Here is a 20,866-nt window from a genome sequence, read left to right on the forward strand (position 1 = left end):
AAACGTTGTAACAACCTATTTCTAATTTATATTTTTTAGTTTATCACTTTTTCCACTTACCAAAATTCTTGTGTAAAATATTCTAAATAAACTTTTAAATATATTTAAATATATATATTTATATATTCAATATTTAATTATAAGTTTTTTAAATAAAATTTTAAATAAATCATTTTTCAGTTTTTATTTCTGAATTTTTTAAATAATTTTTTTTTCAGTTTTTATTTTTTTTATTGTTTTACTCTTCCATGTCCAGGCCCTCCAACAAAGATTCCTTCTCAACTCTCCTCCCATCTCGAACAGATCGTCGGAAGAAAGTTGATAAGAATGAGAAAATCCTGGGTGACCTAAGGGCTGAAATTGAAAGAAAGAAAAACAAAGGTGACTGTTTCTTCTATGTACAACTAAGTGTAGATTTGAGACTGATTATCTCGATTTTGTTTGATTTTTTAAGAATTTATGCATTTTTTTCAAGCATAAATTTAATTTTGAGTACTTTTAATGACCTTGAGTTATTAAATTATTATTTTAATTCTAAGAGTGAGACATGACTCCTACTGTTTTTGGTTAAGTCGCATTTTTTTAGGGATGTATTTTACCTTATAATTATTCTTGTTGTAAAATTACTTTTTAAAATTACTCTTGGTGACATATATGCTGTTGGTGACGTATATGCTGTTGTTGACATACATCATGCTGTTTTTGGCCAAGTAGCAACATTTTTTCTGATTATATTTTCACTTGCTGTTTACTTTTTTCCAGCGAGTAAAAACAAACAAATATTGAAAGCAAGTGAAGTTTATAGTGATGATGATGATGATGAAGATGAGGAAGGTGGGTGCTTTAAACTGCCTTAAACTGCTTTAAACTAGTTTTATTTTCATTCAACTGCATGAGGTTTTATACATTATATAAAACACATTAATCACAAAATTTTGATGTCATATTTTTCAGTGCTGTCTTGTACAGTTATATTTAATAGCCTATGTATAAATTAAACCTGTTTAAAATTATGTATATATTAAACCTGTTTAAAATTATGTATATGTTAAACCTGTTTAAAACTATGTATATGTTATAGCTGTTTAAAACTATGTATATATTGTTCCTGTTTAAAACTATGTACACGGATGCTGGTATTTAATCCTTGTAATTTCAAGTTTAAATGGAACAAGGGTGTCTTGTCGTCTTAAATAATAGCCTGTAATAGCTTGGTGTAAACTTAGTGTGGACAATAATACACTATTTATTAATACCTTATGTGCCTGCTTGTTTGGTTGGTCATAGACCAGACGTTCAGAAAAAGGTATAGTTGCCAAACTTAAATCAACTTGTTGTATACTTGCATCAAGTTGTATAAAAAGCAGACCGGACAAAATGCTAATTTTTAATGTTAATATTCAGTTGTGCTGTTTAAAGTTTTAGAAACACACTTTTAAAGGTATATATAATTGTGGTAAATTTTTTTTTATACTTTTTCATCTTTGTTTTAACGATCAACCAAACATAGGTGTTGGCTCATCTTCTGGTTCCGATTCCGACAGCGATCTTTCTCGTAAAGGAGGTTCAGATGAAGAAGATGACAGAAGGTAATTATGACATCACAATTAATTGTTTAATTTATGAAAAAAAGTTACAAACTTTTGCAAATTTTACAAATCTTAAGAATTTTGGGGAAATAGATTGAGCATTTGTTAGCAGTTACTAATATAACACAAACTTTAATATTTTTCTATGTTTTCTTGCTGATATTATTATTTCAAACTCAAGTTTTTAAAAATGACACACACTCGCTATTTTTCATATAGATATTTATACAGATTATTTTTCAAAAATATATAAATCATAAAATTATAAAATAATTTTATCCTATGATAAAGTATATTAGGATTTTTTCCAACTTCCGTGATCTACCTTTCTTTATTAGTTACGTAATACTCAGAATATTCTCAGTTCAAATTCCAAGCGATTTCAACCGATATCTGCAAAAGAAGATCTCAGCATCATCCGGTTGTCGAGATTCAAGATGGAGAAGTGGGTTCACCTCCCTTTCTTCAGGGAAACCTGCATTGGCTGTTTCGTCAGGATCGGAATTGGAAATCATAATGGAAGACCTGTGTATAGGGTGGGTGGGGTTGTTCACTGGTTGTGGTGTAGAGTACGTGCGTGCGTGCGCATAGGTGTTGATTTTTGCGAAGTAGACTGTTGAACCTATTGGGCGCTGCTACCGTTGCAGGTATATGTTTCCTTGGGCAAGACACTTAACTGCAATTGCTCTAACCCAGTGGTCAGTAATGGTTTGTCTAAATTATCAGCCACAGAGAAAAACAATCATTCCCAAAGTTACAAACATGGAAACTCATAAACGGGCATGAGGTGTACAGAATAATGAGAATACCCATGTTATAACGACTGTCAAATAAACATTGATAAAAAGTATATATAAATAAGTATGTTTTGTATTTAAATAACATACTGCATCTTTTTTTTTTAGATTGCCGAGATACTGGATGTAGTGGAAACGGCAAAAGTTTATCAGCTTGGCAAGACGAGAACCAATAAAGGATTAAGGTTACGTCATGGCCAACAAGAGAGAGTGTTTCGTTTGGAATTTGTTTCAAATTCGGAATTTACAGATTCAGAGTTTTTTAAGTGGAAAGAAGCTGTAAGTGAAGTTTTTGGTTACAAGAATATTTAGTTTAAATGAGATGCTATTATTGCTATTATTCAGTAGTATTGGGATTGTACTGGCACAGTTATTAAAATGTTTTGGGTTTTTTAGTTGTTTGGTTTAATTTTGAACCTATTGGTTTTATGCAGTGTTCGGTGTAATTTTGCTAGAGAATCGCAGCCACCTTGAATATAAACTTAGAAACAAATAAAAGCCTTTGCATCTACAATAATGACTTATTTTAAAATGATCATGATTTGCCCCTAGGATCCGGTGCCAAGAAATACATAGTAACATACAAAGTCTAGAAAATTGTATAATATAAGAGATATACATTTCTCCTAAATGAAATTTTCAGTTTTGCCCCTAAATAATATAATGACTTTAAAATATATAGTAACATACATAAATCAAATCCAACTAAATATGTTATTAAAATAAAAGAAAATATTTTGTCTAAATGGCATTGTCAGTTTTTCCACCAAATTATACAACGACCTTGTATTAAAATAACCCTGCCATATTTATCAGGTAATGCTTGCTGGTCTTGAGTTGCCAACATTAGATGAGATTCATAAAAAGCAGTCAGCCATGCAGAAGGCTATTCAATATAATATCAAGGACAAAGACATTGACCATGTAAGTTAATGAATGCGAATTATGTGAACGTTTAAGAAAAAAGTTAAAGTGTTAATAATAATATATTAATTATATTTAAATTTAGTGATTTTGTTATTAATAGATTTTATATTATGGCCTGGTTGAATGATCTATAACTAAGCCTCTTTTTAATTTTTTAAATGTGTGGCAGGCTATGTCATATTCCTATGCTGCAGTCTTTTATGCAATGGACAAATTCAACCCAAAATCTAAGCATTAATCACAAATATAAACATTGAGAAAAAAAAATGCTGTATCCAATTTGACTACTGTCGACTTGCAAATCCAACAAACTTTTCCAAATTTGTCGCAGCGTAAAAATTTTGAGAACTACTTTTCTGTTCGACTATCCAATGTAACTGTTTTTTTTTTTAAACCGATTAAACCTCTAACTAATGTTTAAAAAATCGAAATATTTTGTAAATAGTTATAATAAAATAAAATTATTAAAATATGTCAGCAAAGTAGGTAATCCATTTCTTTTTTATTTTTAAAATACAATTTTTCTGTCATTAGATCATTAAAGAAAAGACGAAGTTCCGAAAAAATCCCTTCAATTATGCGATGAAGAAGACAACGCTCCTTAAGCAGAAGGAGATGGCTGAAGTCCAGGGAGACGGGGATGAAACGAAGAGGATCAACAGCCAGCTGGATGAGCTGGAGGAGAGAGCGACTCATCTTGATAAACAGAGACAGGAGAATATTGCCGGAATCACGTGAGGAAAAAATTTGGATTTTTTGTTGGTTGTATGGCGACAGGGGGAGATGGGACACCTTTTCATTCTATTTTCTTGTCTTATTTGATGGTAAACAAAGAACATTCAAAGCAATATAAAACCGCATTCTTACGACTTCCATAGACCATTGTTAATCGTTTAAAACATGATCAGGAAATTTGGATATTATGTTCTGACGATGTCCCGTCTTCCCCCACCCTACTATATGTATTCTATTTTGGTTATACGTAGGTCCAACATTAAAATTATATAGATTTTAAGTAATTTTCCAAACTATACTTGAGTATTATAGTGCAGTTTCAAGTCAAGTGTAGTGCAGTTTTAATATAAACTACATTTGTGTTTAAGAATGTATGGTAAAGGTGTTTTGCAGAAGTTTTACAATAATAATTATCCTGTATGAAGGTAACTTCCTTTTCCCCGCGTTGCTGCAAAACAACATCCGTTATAATATATGTGTTTAGGGTAGTGAATATAAATCTGAGATAAATTGGTAAAATCTTAATTTATTTTATCAACTTTTTTTAGATACATCAATGAGCGGATCAAATCCCACAACCTCCTGAAGGAGGAAGCTTGTAAAGAGGAGTGGAAAGTCCTCCGGAAGACAGTGGCTGATCCCTTCACAAGAAGAAGATGTAAACCAGTCCTTGTGTCCAACGTAAGTCTGGATCAAGTAGAATTTAATAATGAATACGTTGTGATTCTGCATTAACTCTTTAATAGTACTATAAGTGTGAAAAAGATTTTCGAGCACTGTTCCTTACTTTGGTGAAATTAATATTTTAAAATCGTAAAATTACATAAATCTTAAAACACTGGAAGATTCCTTTCACAATTATAATATACATACACCTGTCGGCAACAACATACATATAATAATGCTTACAGTACGCTCACCCAGTGCTCTTCAACCTTTTTTGGGTTGGTGAACCCCTAAAGTTGTTGCGGTGAACTTATGCACCACTGATTGCTTTTTTTATAACTGTATAGTTGTTTATATAAAACAAATATTATTGTACATTTTGTGTGTAAAGCATATATGGGTATTATTAACCTTTATTCACAGGCAGAAGATGGTGAACAAACCCAGCGTTTATTGCAAGAGATGGATAAGCGCTATGGCGGAAACGTAAGTCAACTTGTTTTCCAGACCAATTTAAAACTTTAATTTTTTTAATTGATTTCGTGTTTAGGTGTCGTATGATATTCCAAAAGGCAACAAAGTCAATAAAACAACGAAAGAAACTTCAGATAAAGAGTCAAGTGACTTGTTTGATGCACATGACTTTGATATTAAACTTGACCTTCAAATGCCCTCCGCAGGTTTGCTTGTTCAGAATAATTTCTTTATTTAATGACAAAAAAAAGACTTTGCTGTCTAGTATAATAGGTATATATAAAAAAGCAGAACAAAATTCATTTTTTTTCTAAAGATATTAAACCACAAATTCTTGCTGTTGCTGATATCTGCATTATTGCAGCTCCAGTTCGAAACATTTCTTTTTCTTTCAGAACGTTCGCTGGTTGCTCCAAAAGCAAACACCCCAACAACAAGCAGTGATGCGCCACGCAGGTCTCTTAATTTGGCGGACTATAAAAAACGAAGGGGACTTATTTGAAAAAAACTCTTTCTAGCAAATTTTCATCAAACAGCTGGTTTACTCACTGCCTCGATGCGTTTCAAACAGATGAAACAATAGTGTCAATCTTGTTGGTATTTTTTTTTACAATAATACACACCTGAAAATCCACTTAGTTTTTCAGTGCTGTATTGCAACTTCATTGACAGTAAATCAAGGCGAAAATAAAGATAGAAAATTTTTCTTGTTACTTTTGAAACGATCATCGTATTTTTAAAATAAACAAAAAAACATTCCCATCTACTTGATTATTGACTGTGAGAAATCAACTGTGGAATTCCCAGCTTGATTACAAGTCATCAAAAAACTAATTCTATAAAAAATCAATGCAATATGACAGATGATTACATTGAATGTTTCTTGGTTAGAATATCCCGCCATATGTTCCAGCAAATCCTCTTCTATTGCATTTGCGTGATTAAATCCATTGATTCTGTGGTACATTAAACAAAGGATTATGTGATTGAAAATGATTACATGCCAGCTTTATAAAGATAGCATATGATTTGATGTCAATTAGATTCTGTGATTATCCTTTTGTCTCAGTTGGCTTCATTACTTCTTTGTATAAACGAGTTTTGTAATTCAATTCTTCCTTTAAAGTACAAAGCTGACAGCTGACTTCAGTTGCTGTAAAACAATATTAACCTAAATCAACACATATAGTAGTTTAGAGTAATGAAAAATGGTCCATGTTTTTACTTTCTCATATCGTGCCATTTTGTGGTAAACAAACAATATTTAAAAAACAATTTAATCTATCCCCAGACTATAAAATAGCTATGGTAATTGTTGAAAACATGGTTAGGAGTTATTGTATACTTTGTGCTAACAGTATCCATTTTCCCCAGAATACAATTCATTAAACAAAACACAAAACAAAAATCCAAGCTCTACCTTGTCTGAAACAATTTTGGGCTTGTCGCAATGGTGTAGGTACAAGAACACCAAACCAAAGCAATGGGTTGACTTGTGCATGTAGTTTATCTTGTGATAAGAGATCAACTTCTTCTACTGCTTGTCTGGCTTCATTATGATCATCTTTTTTTGTCTTTTTTCTTCTTCTCACAGCAGAAGTGGGGGGTTGGTTTCTTCATCTTGAGTTTTGTGTGACAGTAAAGGAAGGAAATTTGTTGTTTTCTTTTTCCCTGTAGTATCAACAATTAGTCTAAAACATATGTTAGAAAGTATACAAAGTAAACTACAGTACAAAAATAATAACTTTATTTGTCTCTTCGATACAAAAAAAACCAAAAGGCGGAACATAGCGTCAAACCAACAGTTGTTAAAACATGCTTACAGATAAAAACCTATTTACATTAAATTAGGAGAAAATGCTGCCTTTACCTGCAACTAATAGTGACTGTGGGTGTGATTTCATTTGGGTACTGCAGTGATGAAACGCGGTCCACACCCATGGAATATCGGGCTTTAGCCAGACACAAGTAACCTTCCTGCATGTGTTTCTCTTGCTCCAGTTTCTTCTGGTGAATTTCAGCCACTAACTCCAGCATGGTTAAACATAATGTGTCTATGTTTTCAGACATATCTGTTTTTCTATCTTCGGAAAGACATCCAAAGCAGTGTAAATAGATTTCATGTTTTTAAAAATAAAAAAGCATTCAATGCATTACTGAATAATACAGTTGTAACTTTATGTTTGTGCATAAAGATACATATTTTAAAAACTGCTCTTGTCCGGGTACAGTGCGATACAATATAGCACAGAAACATAACAACACATTACGACGAATGACAATAGCAATTCATGGTCAAAAAAATATTAATAAATGGAAAATTATAAACATTATCCATTCATGCAACTCTGTAACAGATAACAGTACATAAAGATACTGAAAAAAATAATAACAGAGATTGTCAGTCATCGCTTAACGACTCATTTGAAGTTGGGAGAGTTCCGTAGCTATGTAAAAATGATTCAACGTCAGTTGCATAGAAATCTTCCCCCAGTGTTTCAGATAGAGCAACAAAGTTTCCAATGATAACATTGTTCTTGTAAGCCAGCAGTGCTGGTAAGCCATTCTCAACAAAGTTGGAAGACACTCTTGCTTCAGAAGCCTTGACTTTGCAAAACTTTACCGTTCTATACTTTTGTGCAAGTACCTAACATATGTGGTGTTGTTAAATTTAAGTAAACAAAAATTTTTGAGTAAAATACATAATATAATATATGCATAATATATGTAAGTGAATGGTGCAATTAAAAAATCTTGTCCTATGCACACTTTCCATAAATACAATAATCCACCGCCTATGCATTATTTAGCATGGAAACCACAAGTATTCTGCAAAGACACAAACTATAGACCACTCAAAATAACTCAATGAGGCAGAAAATCACTAAACACAAAAGCTTCATAAGTCATTAAATAAATAAGTCAGCCTCTACAGTAATATGCTGCATTCAACCTTATAAAATGGCCACTGGCTGGTGCATGTAAATACTAATATAGTAGGGTGGGTGTAGATGGGACACCTTTAGTACATAATATCCAAATATCCTGATTGGCTTTTAAACATTTAACAAGGTTCTATAGGAGTCGTGAGGACACCGTTTTATAATTCTGTTCTTTGTTTACTACAAAATGGGACGAGAAAATATAATAAAAAGGTGTCCCATCTTCCCCCGCCCTACTATAGCAATATTATGAACCATTCCATATAAACAGACATGACATAAAACTTCTTTGTAGTTATTATTTAATAAAAACAACTCATCAGTACCTGTATACAGCCATTCATTGCTTCGCATGCAGGTACATTATCATCATAAATATGAATGATTATCGTCACAAATTTCTTTTCGCTCTCAATTTCCTCAACATAATTTTCTCCCGTCAAGTTAGTAACCTGCAATTTTGATTAATTTTAAAACGCTGCTGCTTAAAACATGGGAAGCACAAAGTCCAATGACCAAACTAACTGGATAGGCAAACATTTATTCACAATTGAATACAGTAGATCCTCATTTAACATGTGCCTAATCACATTACTAAATCATTGCGGCACTATACCATAAACATACAACAAAATTTCCTACCTTGCCAAATGCAATTCCAACCCACTTAGATGCAAACTTGTTTTTTAGTTCCATAATCCGCTTTTTGTTGTACCAGTCCATGAACTCTTTATCCTCATTATCAACCCCATCTTCCCCTGCATTTGGGTCGCAGGTCAGTGAAAGCTTTTTTAAAATTTCATCCCGTTTTTTCTCTTCCTCTTCCCTCTTCTCATACTCCAACCTCTTGTAGGTTCTCCAATCTTCTATTACTCCTTTAGGACCTGTGTGAACCACTCCTTTACCAGTACCATTTTTTGCTCTTGGTTGTTTAATATGCTGGGGAGGTGCTGGTGCTTTTTCTTCTTCTTCATCTTCTGAAGAGCTACAGTAATTATTCACCTTTTCTCCCATTAACTTATCATCCAAGGAACGAAGAGCCATGTTTAAACCTACAGCTACTTACGTGGATCATGCACAGCAACTGTAACGTGATTTAACTACATTAAACTTTAACCGCCACTGTTTAAAAATAAAGTCAACGTATGCCAATTGTACTGTTTACAGTACCACGCAGGCTGACAACTTAATCATAATGTGACTGCCTTCTCTCGCTTCGGAAGGGTTTTAAGTTTTCACGAAAAAAGTCCCTTTTTTCTTTTATCACAGAATACCCGACCTGTAGCTTGGAGAGAAAAACAGTTCCCACCCATGACCCCCTGGACGGCTCGTGTCGTCATATATGACCTATTAATTACAGTGAGACCGTATGTACCAGATGCCTCTGATGTAAGCCTGACAGGTGGAGGTTTTAACACGAAAAGTGTCGGTGTACTAATGAAAACGTTGCCGTCACTTGCGTACAACACATTTGCAGTGCACAAAAGACGTTAACCAAAACAGCAAGAATATTTGACAAACCATTGCTTTAGTTAAAATGAAGTATGGTTCACAAAAAATTCTTTAAGATATCTTAGAGAATCTGTGGTTTCATCACAAATGTGGGGTTCACAAAGCGATGTTATGACAATACTAAAAGTTGAAAGAAATACATACAATTCTTTTTTGTGTCGACATAGAATACGACAAAAATAAAAATGTTGTATGAAACAAGTCGATATTATCAAAGATACTCTAATTAGTCCAATAGGTATTAGTGCGTATATTAAAGTATCTATTGATAAATAAACCAAGAATCCAGACTCGCTTTGTACAGAGTCGTATAAACACCGAGTAGTCCAACTGCCGTCTATGTGTGTCCATAATAGAGCAAAAGTGGTGACTTTGACAATGGGTTTAAACGAACTTTGTGTTTTCCTATTGTGGGAAGGTGTAAAACAGCTTCTATTTACCTTACCAAACATTTTTTAGAAAAAATGTATAAATTTAGCCGCATTAAATGACTAAAATGTCGCAAATCAACCGCTTCTAATTCTAATTTTTGACTTTTTTTGACAAAGAAAACAAATAACACATGTTTTTTACATTTTTCAACCTTTAAATTTGTTTTTAGGCCCAAGTTTTTCTGTAATTTACCGAAAAACATACATTTTTCCTATACCTACTGTGTTATTTTGGACCCAAATTGCCGTTCAATTTGTGTTTTACGTAACAATGGGTTGGACTACTCGGTATTTCTATGGCTCTGGCTTTGTATAAACTTCAGTCCGGGGAGCTTTAATATTATTCTCCACACTTCGGCGCTAGACCACAATGTTTCGAATTCAGTTGTTGTCTTGTGCCAAGAACTAAAGTTGTCAGTTGTGTAGTGTTATTTGCTTTGTGGCAGTTGCTCGTTCTTGTGTTAAAAAGCGAAGAAGAAGACCGTTTAATAAATACCGAACTTTAACTGCTTAGATTGTCAGTGCGTCTTTTTTGGTTCGAACATCAACGACCCGGTTAAAGTAATTTCGTCTTGGTAATTAGAAAATGTCGGGTAATGAAACAAAGCTGTGGGGAGGTCGGTTCGGAGAGGACGTGGATTCTTTAATGGAGAAGTTCAATTCTTCCATTAACATCGATAAACGATTGTGCCATGCCGATATTAAAGGAAGTAAAGCCTATGCTAAAGCAATTCAAAAGTCCGGTTTGATTTCAGCTGATGAACTGGAAGCCATTACATCTGGCTTGAATGAGGTGGACGAGGAATGGAAAAAAGAAAGTTTTGTGATTCAAAGAAACGACGAAGATATCCACACTGCTAATGAAAGAAGGTTAACTGAACTTATTGGGCAACAAATTGCAGGTAAACTTCACACTGGAAGAAGCAGGAATGACCAGGTTGCCACAGATGTAAGGTTGTGGTTAAAAGATGAAATAAAATCTATAAAAGTAATTTTGGCACGTTTAATACAATGTATATGTGACCGGGCACATAGAGAAATTGATGTGATAATGCCTGGGTATACACACATGCAAAGAGCCCAACCCATAAGATGGAGTCATTGGCTTATGAGCTATGCAGTTGCGTTTTTGCGAGATATGGATATGCTTAATGATATGTATAAAAGGGTTGATGTTCTACCATTGGGAAGTGGGGCTCTGGCGGGTAATCCGTTCAACATTGATCGAGAATACTTGGCAAAAGAACTCGACTTTGCCCACATTAGTTTTAACAGTCTTGATGCGACTGGAAACAGAGACTTTGTCTCTGACATGCTTTTCTGGTCTTCACAATTCAGCTGCCACTTAAGCAGACTGTCAGAAGATTTAATTATGTACAGCACAAAGGAATTTGGCTTTGTTGAATTGGCTGATAAATACTCAACAGGAAGCAGTCTAATGCCACAGAAGAAAAACCCTGATTGTCTGGAGCTGATTCGTGGCAAATGTGGGACCATAATTGGAAAAGCTATGGGTTTTCTAACCACTTTAAAGGGGTTGCCAAGCACATACAATAAAGACCTACAGGAAGATAAAGTGCCTTTGTTCGAAACTTGTGATATGGTGGTGGCTATGATTGAAATAGCTATGGGTGTTATAAACACTTTAACAATTAACCCTTTGAACATGGAAGCAGCTTTAACGAAAGATATGCTTGCCACAGACCTTGCTTATTACTTAGTCCGAAAAAATGTCCCATTTCGCATTGCACATAATCTGTCCGGACAAGTGGTCAAAAAAGCTGAAGAAAAAAAGTGTAAGCTCAATGAAGTCTCGCTTGAGGAACTGAGAAAAATCAGCGAGAAATTTGACGCAGATGTGGTTGAGGTGTGGAACTTTGAACATTCGGTAGAGCAGTACAAAGCTTCAGGAGGCACGAGCAAATCCAGTGTTTTAGCCCAAATTGAATCAGTTTCTCAGTGCCTGAACCATTAGCTTGGCGGTGTTAATATAGTAGTGTGGTGAAGTTGTGTCTAATCTGCTTCTATGTTCAACTGGTTGCAATTTGTTATGTGCAATAATACATTATAGTTAGCCACTTAGCTTTAAATAAATCTTTTTTTATTGGTTTTAAGTAGCATCACACTTACAATGGCAATCCTGTTTATACATTTCCAAGACTAATGTCTAATTGAACTAATTTTGGTTTTGACTTCCTAACATAAAAGATTGGTTGATCCTAATTTATTATCTACATATGTTTATGCCTATAGTAGTGTGACTGTGATATTTCTATATAGTTTGGTTATAAACCTGAACCAGTACTGTGTATGCCATCCATTTCATATCCTACTTTCGATCTTAATACAATCAACTTTTTTTCTTTCACAGTTCTAGTAATCTAGTACATATTGGTAGTGGTGGTTTTTTCGAAAACCATTTTCATAAGTTCACAACTAAAAAATGCCCTTGCATGGTTCACTGAAGAAACAAAGCGAAATCAACTCATCGCCGAGACCGAATCGAACTTCGTGTCTTCGTAATCGACACAATAACAAAGATAAAGAGAGCCCAGCATCTAGTACTGGTATCTAACTTTTACATCCTATTTTAATAATAATGAAACGAAGTTCTTACCGATTTAGTATGTTATTTTTAGGTAAATAAGAACTATAAATATATTAAAAAAGCTAAATCTATCTTCAAGTCCTTATTAAATATTCAAGCTAACCAAGTTGAATCAAACCAACTATTGTGTGCAAGAAACACTTAATGTTCATTGCTCCCATTAATGTGCTATAAATCTTGTTTGTCAAATACTTTGTTAACATTTATAAACTACAGAGTCTCGAAGTGACTCTCCCTCTCTTGCATTGTCTCCGTTTTCATCTCGCCGAAGCTCCTGCGAAGAAATTGTTATTTTCCCCGATAAAAAAGAAGAAAAGTCTAACATAAAGGTACAGCCTTAGGTTGTTTACAAATTTTGTTATTTTTAGGCATGATTTTTGTTATTTTTAGGCCTTTTTTACACATGTACATTTGTGACACCATGTCAAAATGTGGTACAGTTTATGCTTTAGTTTATATTGCCATTTTATATGGCCCTATTTTCCTAATTTTATCGGATTTTTTTTTCTTGGTATATTACCAAAACTTTATTGTTATTAAAAGTTCTTTTTTGTGTCATTTTTACTGTAGATGTTTTAAGTCAATTTAATTGTAATTTACTAATTTGTAATCACCAGTTTGATATTTAGCCATTTCCTGTGATTTCATTAAAGCCACTAGTTCTAATATTACATGTTAATTGTTAATATATATAATTGCCATTTTATTAAAACTTCCAGAAAAACCAATTAAGTAATTTCAACCAAGAGTTTGAAGATATACACAGCTCCACTAACTCAAAGCAAATGACTGGATCTGCTTCAAGTTCCTCTGTTACCAGCACTAAAAAGCATGGTAGGACCATATGTATTTTACATTAGGCTCATATATATATTGATTTTAATGTGTCATCTTCAAATTCATACTCGGTGATAAAACCTAAAAGTGTAGCAAAATAATTTTCGTATATAAAATTTTAAATTAAATATTTAGATTTAAAATCTAACACAACGTTATTTTGCTAACACAACGACCATACTCATTTATTCACTTAGTTCTGTAAATTAAATAATTAGATTTAAAATTTTTACGGTTACTTTTGTGATCTTAAAAAACAGTTAAAAATGACTAAGTGTGGTTCTTAAGTAGCGCAACATTGTTAATTCTAGTTGTTTAACTTTTTCTTGTTTTAACAGCAACAAAAAAATCCGAAAAAGATAAAACTCTAGTTCTGCTTGTGGATGAAACTCGATTTGTGGTTGACCGACATTTATTTAATGCTTATCCCGACACCATGTTGGCAAAGTAAGATGGTTGTAACGTTTATAATGTTTATTGTTTAGATTTGAGATTTGTCATGAATTAGAATACATGTCTGGCTTTTCTTTTATAGTTTATTTCTTGGTGGTTTAATGGAAATTTCCGCACAACCTAAATACAAACATTTATAGAAGTTAGACTTGTGCTTAAATACCTTTTTATTTTATACAAAAGTTTTATTCCAAAGTTGACTATATTTTTTGCACATAAATAAATAGATGTACTCATGTACATTATAATTGTATAGGCTATAGTAGGGTGTGAAAAGATGGGACACTTTTTCATTCTACTTTCTCGTCCTATTTGGTAGTAATCTAAAAATATTAAAATAATTATAAAACTGTATCTCCACGACTTAGACCGTTGTTATTTGTTTAAGACATAATCAGGATATTTGAATCTTCTGTGCTAAAGGTTTCCCAACTTCCCCCATCCTACTATATCTTTCTAATCTATAAAGTCTATAAAGTTAACCTAACCTATAAACATATACCTGTCACGTGATTCTGTTTCATCATTAACTCATGATCCATCACGCATGACTCATTCACATGAAATATTTAGGATGTTTAGCTCATGCATGATAGATGATCGTGGTTGGACAAAACCCAATGCAGACGGTGAATATGAAATCAGGGAACTTGTATCCGCGTATGTCTTTAAAGCATTGCTTGTGAGTAGTGGTGATAATTGTTTATTTTTCTGTGTTTTTGTTGGTAAGATTGTTAGTTTTTGTCTCTGTTATTACAGTATTTTCTATGTTTCCATTGTTATATTAAATACTATATTTATAAATGGTATTCACTATTTTGGAACTGATATTATCATATAAATTTAAGAAAAACTTTATATTCAAAACAAAAGAGCATTTGCTAAATACCTCACTACTGGTATTTATAATTAATGCTATTAGACATTACTTTTACTAATTAGTTTTGGCAAAATATTGATTAGCCTATTGACTAAATGTTTGTCAATTTACCAAAGTAAACAGACATTACTTGATTTTACTTCTTACGATCTAACCTGAGTACCTGGAACATTAGTTATAATTTGTATTTCTTGCTTTTTTGATTCCTGTCAAGCAGACAATCTAAAGTAAACTGTTCCCCTTTAGTAAACAAAGTGTTTACCAATCTGTCCCACTTACATGAACTTCTTACTTAACATCTACTTGATAAAATGTGGTTTGTTTATTCTGGGCTTGCTAAAGTTCAAGCACCAATGTTTTATGTCAAAACATGCTTCAGAGTAGAATGTTTTAGAATTTATGTTAGAAGTAATATATTCTAATGATAGAATCGGCTAGTTTGTGCTTGCAAAAGTTTAGGACTAGTGTTTTGTTCCGAAAATTTGATATATACTATTTTCTTAAACTTTTAAATTCAATTTTTGCACATTTTGTTTGGAGTAACATATTCAAACATTTTACAAACTAAATGACAATTCCCATCAGCCATCACCTAATATAATATTACCTTTTTATCTTATATCGCAGGAGTATTACACAAATGGAGTAGTAAAGTGCCCGCCTGGAGTTTCAGTACGAGATTTAAGAACAGCTTGTGAATATTTCTTAATTCCATTCAATTATCAAACCATTAAATGCAACAACCTTGGTAAGCTGAAATATCTACTTTATATATTATAAACCTATTTATATTTAAAAATATGTTTTTACATTTAGTGTTATTTTTGCACAACTTTACGCTTTTACAAGATGCATTTCGCATAATTTCCAAATTTAATTTTTTTTTGATTATTTTTTATAAACAAAAAAACTTAAAATATATTTTAATACAATAAGAAGTATTGTCCTTTGTGTTCTTTTTACTTATATTTGTAATAATTATATTCGAATAAGCAGTTGGTTTACTTAACTTCTAAATACCAGGTACTTTTATGCATGAGATTTCAAACGATGGAGCAAAACAACAATTTATCAGATTCTTAGAAAAAGATATTTTGCCGTTGATGGTAAACGTTGCACAGGTATTTATTTTTTTTATGTTTGTAAAACTGTCAAACACGTCAAAACAACATCTTAGAAAGATAAACAGTTTACGGTTTATTGTCGCAATAAATTTAACAACTGTTTGTTTGATAAATAATTGTAGGTAAATGCTCTTCTTCCCTTCTCTCTTCTCATAAACTTCTAAACTCCATGTTAGTAGTGTAATAAAAATGTCAAAATACTTGTATGTTTATTTTGCCTTTTTTACATGTAACCTTCGATACCTCAGTACAAGATAAAATATGTTCCCCATGTAAAGTCTATAAACATTCTGTAATTTCATGCATTATTTATGTTGCCTAATCTTTGATGCAATGACCTTTATATTTTTTCAAGCATTTTGCTTTTTATCCTTTCCACATTACAACCAGTAATGTTCCTAATGCAGTATTAACATTGAAGGTTGTTCATGTATAATTGTGGTTTCCATTAAATGAAGTTACATGTGGAACATATTATAACCATTTTAAGATCTGAAAACCAGTTATCAACATTATCTAGCACAAGACAATGCATTGATAATAAGAATAACTTAATATAACCAGTCTAACATTTTCTTTTTTGTAATTCAGTTTAATAAAGTTAAATAAAACCTTTTTAAATCCTAGTCTGTTATCAGATTTTGATACCCGGAAATGTTTTTAACAAACAAATATTATTTAATATTTTACAAATATTTTTTAATATTTTTACAAACGTTTTTTGAAAATATTTTAACAATGATTTAAACCAAACCATGAACCCCAGCGTGGTGATCGTGAATGTCACATCGTGATCCTCATGGAAGAGGACAACGTGGACTGGGATCCAGATTTCCCTCCCCAGATGGGAGAGGAGTACACAGAGACGGTGAGGAGCACTCCTCTTCATCGGTTCTTCCGCTACATCGAGAATCGGGAAGTTGCAAAACTAGTTTTAAAAGAGAGAATGTTAAAGAAAATCAGACTTGGCATCGAAGGTGGGAAGTTTTTTCATTTTTATTTTAACTTGTTGATATTTATTTTAGTATCATTCATTTGGTTTTCCAAAAAATGTTTTTTAACTCAAAGCTGTAACAGTTTAAAATGTTCAATACAGTTTCAAGTTTTTAACTTACGTATGTAGTTCTAATTTGTTAGCAAATTATTTGGAACAGTTTTTAAAATGTTTTTTTAAACAGTTTACGAAATACCATCTTGTATACCTATTTTCGAATTGATTAAAATAGTTATTATCATTTTTCTATTAAAATTATTCAATCCTACCCAGGCTACCCTATTTCCATGGACCAAGTAAAGCGTCGCAGTGGTGGTCGACAAGAAGCAATCTACGACTACGTCCAGCGCTCTTTCATAGCCATGTCATGGGAAAAAGAAGAAAGCAAATCGCGCCACGTCGATTTCCAGTGCGTTGCGAAGTCAAAGAGCATCACAAACCTTGTTGCTGCTGCAGCTGACACACCAGAAGATCAAGGCCTGGTTCGTAAAGTTAATGCAAATTTCGAGTGTTGTCGGTTTAATGTATACAGATTTATTTAAAGCAGGAGAAAAAAGGCAGTAAAATATCAGATAGGAGGCCAAATACAGGTGCATCCTATAAAGAAGCACGCCAAGGTTCATTGGATCTTAGGTTTTTAGTTGGGCCATTCCCAAAAGTTACTCAGTGAAGAACAAGCTACATTCTAGGATAAAATCTTTCTAATATCAAATAGTTATGTGAGCGAAAAGTTGATTCGTCTAAGGTAAAAACATTATCAGGCATATCTAAGGTCAAAAGAAATGCAATACTTTACCTCTTGTCCACTTACGAGTTACCATATATATAACTTTTCGCTAATTTTTTTTCATTTGTGGTAAAAATATTTTATTCCCTCAGTTGATCCAAGCAGAAGAGGTGATGAATGAACTCCCCAACCTCCAGCTCCGAGATGAGCTTGATCTTGATGATGCTGCTGCAGAGTAATTTCCCCATTTCTTCATTCGTGTCAATTTTCATTTTTTAAGAAAATATTTTGCTTTCTTTTTAACTGTGCTTGCGTGTCTTGGTAGCTTAAACCTGCTCCTTTATTCTCGTGTGTTGTTTTGCAAAAATACATTTACCAACGAACGCACAACAATGTTATTTCAAAGCAATTTCTAATCAAAGTCATGAAATTTGCAATCAGTAACATATGGGGTATATTAATAATAAATGTGAATGATTGTCGTTTTTTTCATATAGGTTATTGGTTAATAATTAAGTCTTAACATCGCTGATTTACTAGACCTTGATATTTATCACATATTTTGCATTTTGTCTTGTTTCGTATGCTTCTCTTTACACTTATTTATAAATTTACAATTCTTCGTTTTTCTGCCTGTATCACTTGCAATTAAAGTTGTTTACTTTCCATATGCGTTTTGTCACGTGTCCAGTAGAAGCGCTGCATGGCATGGCCTACTAAACAAAGTAGGGGAGGAAGACAGGACACCTTTATCACATAATATCCAATTTTCCTGATCATGTTTTAAAAAGTAACAATGTTCCTTATTTACTACCAAATAGAAAACAGAATAAAAAGGAGTCCCATCGTTCCCCATCCTACTATATGAACATGTTTCCTAATCTTAAATTTGCCACAGTCGAAACCTAATTCAACATATTTTATTTATTTTTAACATTGTATTTCAAGCAAGTATTATTGTTAAGCCTATACATGCCGATTTTTATTTATTAAATTTTACATTTAATTGGACGTGACGAGAATAGTTGGTCGCACGAATTTCCAAGTTTTTTCCAAACTTATGTTTCATGTTTCCACCAGCGCCGCACAAACGAACAACGCTTCCACGGTGATACCTAGACCCTTGTTTACCTGTTAAGGTGTATAGGATGGTTGTAGTTCTGGTGTATTGTATATTCACACACAAAGTAACATACATGGTAACTCGTGAACCGGCACAAGGTGTATGAAACAAAACACCTGTGTTATAACGGCTGTCGTTTTCCGGCCGCGCGAGAATAAAGCAAGTTACATTTATTCATTCATTCAAAGCTTGAAAAACTATACCTAATGTAGACAGGCTTCCTTCGTCCGTAAAGGCTTCTGTTTGAATCGCAGTAGTTGTTGTTGGTTTATCTTGCACCATAGTTAATAAGGTTGAGTGCTTCAGCTTATCTGCTGTCAACTTTTCGTGTAGATTTTTCAATGCGTGTTCTCTGTCTTTGACGTTTTCCTGTTAGTCAAGAATATTTTTAAACGCCGTGCATTAATGAAGATTCTTTACAGTGTCAGCAGACTAACTGTAATTCATGCCCTATCTAAACAGGTATGAACGAATTGTAATTTGAACAAACGCCAAATTCTATAGTATAGTATAGTGAAGTACTATGGTTGCAAAACTTGCAGTATAGATTCTAACTTACGAAAAGTATATTTTGTATATTGACCGAATACTGTATACTATTATACTTGTCTTTGGCAATGGATTTCGAATTTATGAATAACATCTATGACGTTTAAACAATTTTTTATATCTTACTAACCTTAAGGGTCGCGATTTCGTCGTCGTTTTCTTTTAAAATTCCTTTCAAACTGTTCGTGCTACTGTTTACAGAATCAATCTCTCTTTCCAATTCTGCAGCATATGCTTCATTTTTGGTCAATTCTGTCGCTTGGTAATCTTTACGTTTGTGTAGATTTTCCATGTCGATTGAAGTTCTACATATGTATGCATAGTAGGGTGGGGGAAGATGGGACACGTTTTTATTCTATTTCCTTGTCCAATTTGGTAGTCAACAAAGAATATTCAAAGTATTATAAACCGTATCCTCATGATTTACATAGATCATTTTTAGTTGTTTAAATCACGATCAGATTTTTTTAGCGATAAAAGTGTCCCATCTTCCCCCACCCTACTATATGCAAATGTATATGCTGTTTTGTGGTTCCACAGTGTATACGTTGCGACTCTAACGATTCTTTAGGTACTAACTTTTTAGTACCCGCTTTACTCCACAGTTCTATATATTATCCATATACGTTACACCTACTTTTCTATTATTTGGTTCAGCTCCTCGGCGAGAGCAACTTCCTCGTCACGTGACGCCACTGTTTCTTCATATTCTTGTAAAAGATTCTCAATTTTGCATCTCTTCTCGTTCAAAGACGACTCTAAAACTTTGATGGCTTCGTCAGTTTTTCTAGTTTCATTTTCTTTGCCTAAAGAAACAATCATGTGTTCAATAATTGATTATTCTCTATTGCAGACTCGAAATAACTATACCAGCGTCGAAACGGCCATTCTCCCTTTTCGCATATTGCTGGCAGCCAATTTGTCATAAAAAAACTATACAGAATGTGTTTAAAATCAGATTCACCTAAGATTTTCTTTTCTAATTCTTCTAATTGCGCCATCAACGCTTTGGTTTCTTTGTTTCTAACTTCAAGAATTCTTTCCGTTGCAGCAACTTGCTGGGTTCCCGCCTTCAGTGTTTCTTTCATTGCGACGTTTTCGATGCTCAGTCGAGAGTTTTCGTTTGTTAAATTCTGCATGTCTTGCTGAGCTTCGGTTTTGCTGACATACCTGCCGTTACAGATTATATATATTAAGGTGACTTCGGAGCGGTTAACTTCTAGTTCTGGTATACCTGTCTATATGCAGTTGCCTTGCTAGAGCTTTGTTCTCTGTTTTTAATGCAGCAAGCTCACTTCGTAACTGAGCTAATGTTGGATTCTAAAAATAGACGTTATATTGTTTTTAAATTAGCATTAAACTTGATTCATAAGTTTTCGAGTTCAAACCTTTTCTTCGTTTTCTTCTTTATAAATAGAAGCGGGCATCTGAGATCTACCAGAAAACGACATGCTGTATGTTATCACTTTATCATCCACAGAGGCACGATAAGGTTGAA

General features: G+C 33.1%; 6 protein-coding genes across 7 annotated transcripts in view; 3 read left to right on the forward strand and 3 right to left on the reverse strand.

Moving 5' to 3' along the window:
- The window catches only part of LOC100175277 (RNA polymerase-associated protein RTF1 homolog), an 8,800-nt gene extending 2,852 nt beyond the window's left edge, over positions 1–5,948 (forward strand). The window contains exons 5-15 of the mRNA XM_026840901.1: positions 223–381; positions 763–834; positions 1,511–1,589; positions 1,954–2,125; positions 2,495–2,665; positions 3,203–3,310; positions 3,848–4,047; positions 4,597–4,729; positions 5,138–5,200; positions 5,265–5,394; positions 5,584–5,948. Of these exons, the coding sequence (XP_026696702.1) occupies positions 223–381; positions 763–834; positions 1,511–1,589; positions 1,954–2,125; positions 2,495–2,665; positions 3,203–3,310; positions 3,848–4,047; positions 4,597–4,729; positions 5,138–5,200; positions 5,265–5,394; positions 5,584–5,690 (1,394 nt within the window). The 3' untranslated portion in view covers positions 5,691–5,948. The remainder of the gene's footprint in view (positions 1–222; positions 382–762; positions 835–1,510; positions 1,590–1,953; positions 2,126–2,494; positions 2,666–3,202; positions 3,311–3,847; positions 4,048–4,596; positions 4,730–5,137; positions 5,201–5,264; positions 5,395–5,583) is intronic.
- Positions 5,949–6,240: 292 nt separating this feature from the next.
- Positions 6,241–7,258, reverse strand: LOC104265474 (coiled-coil domain-containing protein 115-like). Its single transcript, XM_009859543.1, has 3 exons — positions 7,059–7,258; positions 6,609–6,802; positions 6,241–6,341 (listed from the first exon to the last, which is right to left on the reverse strand). Exons 1-3 carry the CDS (start codon positions 7,256–7,258, stop codon positions 6,241–6,243), a joined length of 495 nt encoding a protein of 164 aa, XP_009857845.1.
- LOC100179946 (phosducin-like protein) lies at positions 6,717–9,263 on the reverse strand. Of its 2 annotated transcripts, XR_003397618.1 has the most exons (4): positions 8,773–9,263; positions 8,457–8,582; positions 7,059–7,835; positions 6,717–6,859 (listed from the first exon to the last, which is right to left on the reverse strand). XR_003397618.1 is itself a non-coding variant. In XM_009859363.3 (3 exons), exons 1-3 carry the CDS (start codon positions 9,172–9,174, stop codon positions 7,590–7,592), a joined length of 774 nt encoding a protein of 257 aa, XP_009857665.1. In that variant the 5' UTR covers positions 9,175–9,263; the 3' UTR covers positions 7,058–7,589. The 2 variants fall into 2 exon arrangements, 1 of the variants encoding a protein (XP_009857665.1); XM_009859363.3 differs by lacking the exon at positions 6,717–6,859 and having other exon boundaries at positions 7,058–7,835.
- Positions 9,264–10,463: 1,200 nt separating this feature from the next.
- Positions 10,464–12,443, forward strand: LOC100182277 (argininosuccinate lyase-like). Its single transcript, XM_002119683.5, has one exon. The coding sequence runs from the start codon at positions 10,660–10,662 to the stop codon at positions 12,046–12,048; it is 1,389 nt and encodes a 462-aa protein (XP_002119719.1). The 5' UTR covers positions 10,464–10,659; the 3' UTR covers positions 12,049–12,443.
- LOC100184644 (BTB/POZ domain-containing protein 10) lies at positions 12,102–18,364 on the forward strand. The gene is made up of 10 exons (XM_002119420.4): positions 12,102–12,640; positions 12,898–13,010; positions 13,401–13,515; positions 13,857–13,965; positions 14,545–14,653; positions 15,479–15,599; positions 15,875–15,972; positions 16,742–16,952; positions 17,243–17,451; positions 17,849–18,364. Exons 1-10 carry the CDS (start codon positions 12,517–12,519, stop codon positions 17,933–17,935), a joined length of 1,296 nt encoding a protein of 431 aa, XP_002119456.1. The 5' UTR covers positions 12,102–12,516; the 3' UTR covers positions 17,936–18,364.
- LOC108950873 (fibrinogen- and Ig-binding protein-like) lies at positions 18,059–20,842 on the reverse strand. Its single transcript, XM_018817079.2, has 7 exons — positions 20,757–20,842; positions 20,603–20,688; positions 20,333–20,538; positions 20,006–20,174; positions 19,499–19,673; positions 19,023–19,188; positions 18,059–18,827 (listed from the first exon to the last, which is right to left on the reverse strand). The coding sequence occupies exons 1-7, from the start codon at positions 20,817–20,819 to the stop codon at positions 18,679–18,681; spliced, it is 1,014 nt and encodes a 337-aa protein (XP_018672624.2). The 5' UTR covers positions 20,820–20,842; the 3' UTR covers positions 18,059–18,678.
- Positions 20,843–20,866: the final 24 nt, after the last annotated feature.

Source organism: Ciona intestinalis, chromosome 2 (genome assembly GCF_000224145.3).
Source record: "Ciona intestinalis chromosome 2, KH, whole genome shotgun sequence".
NCBI lineage: Eukaryota > Metazoa > Chordata > Ascidiacea > Phlebobranchia > Cionidae > Ciona > Ciona intestinalis.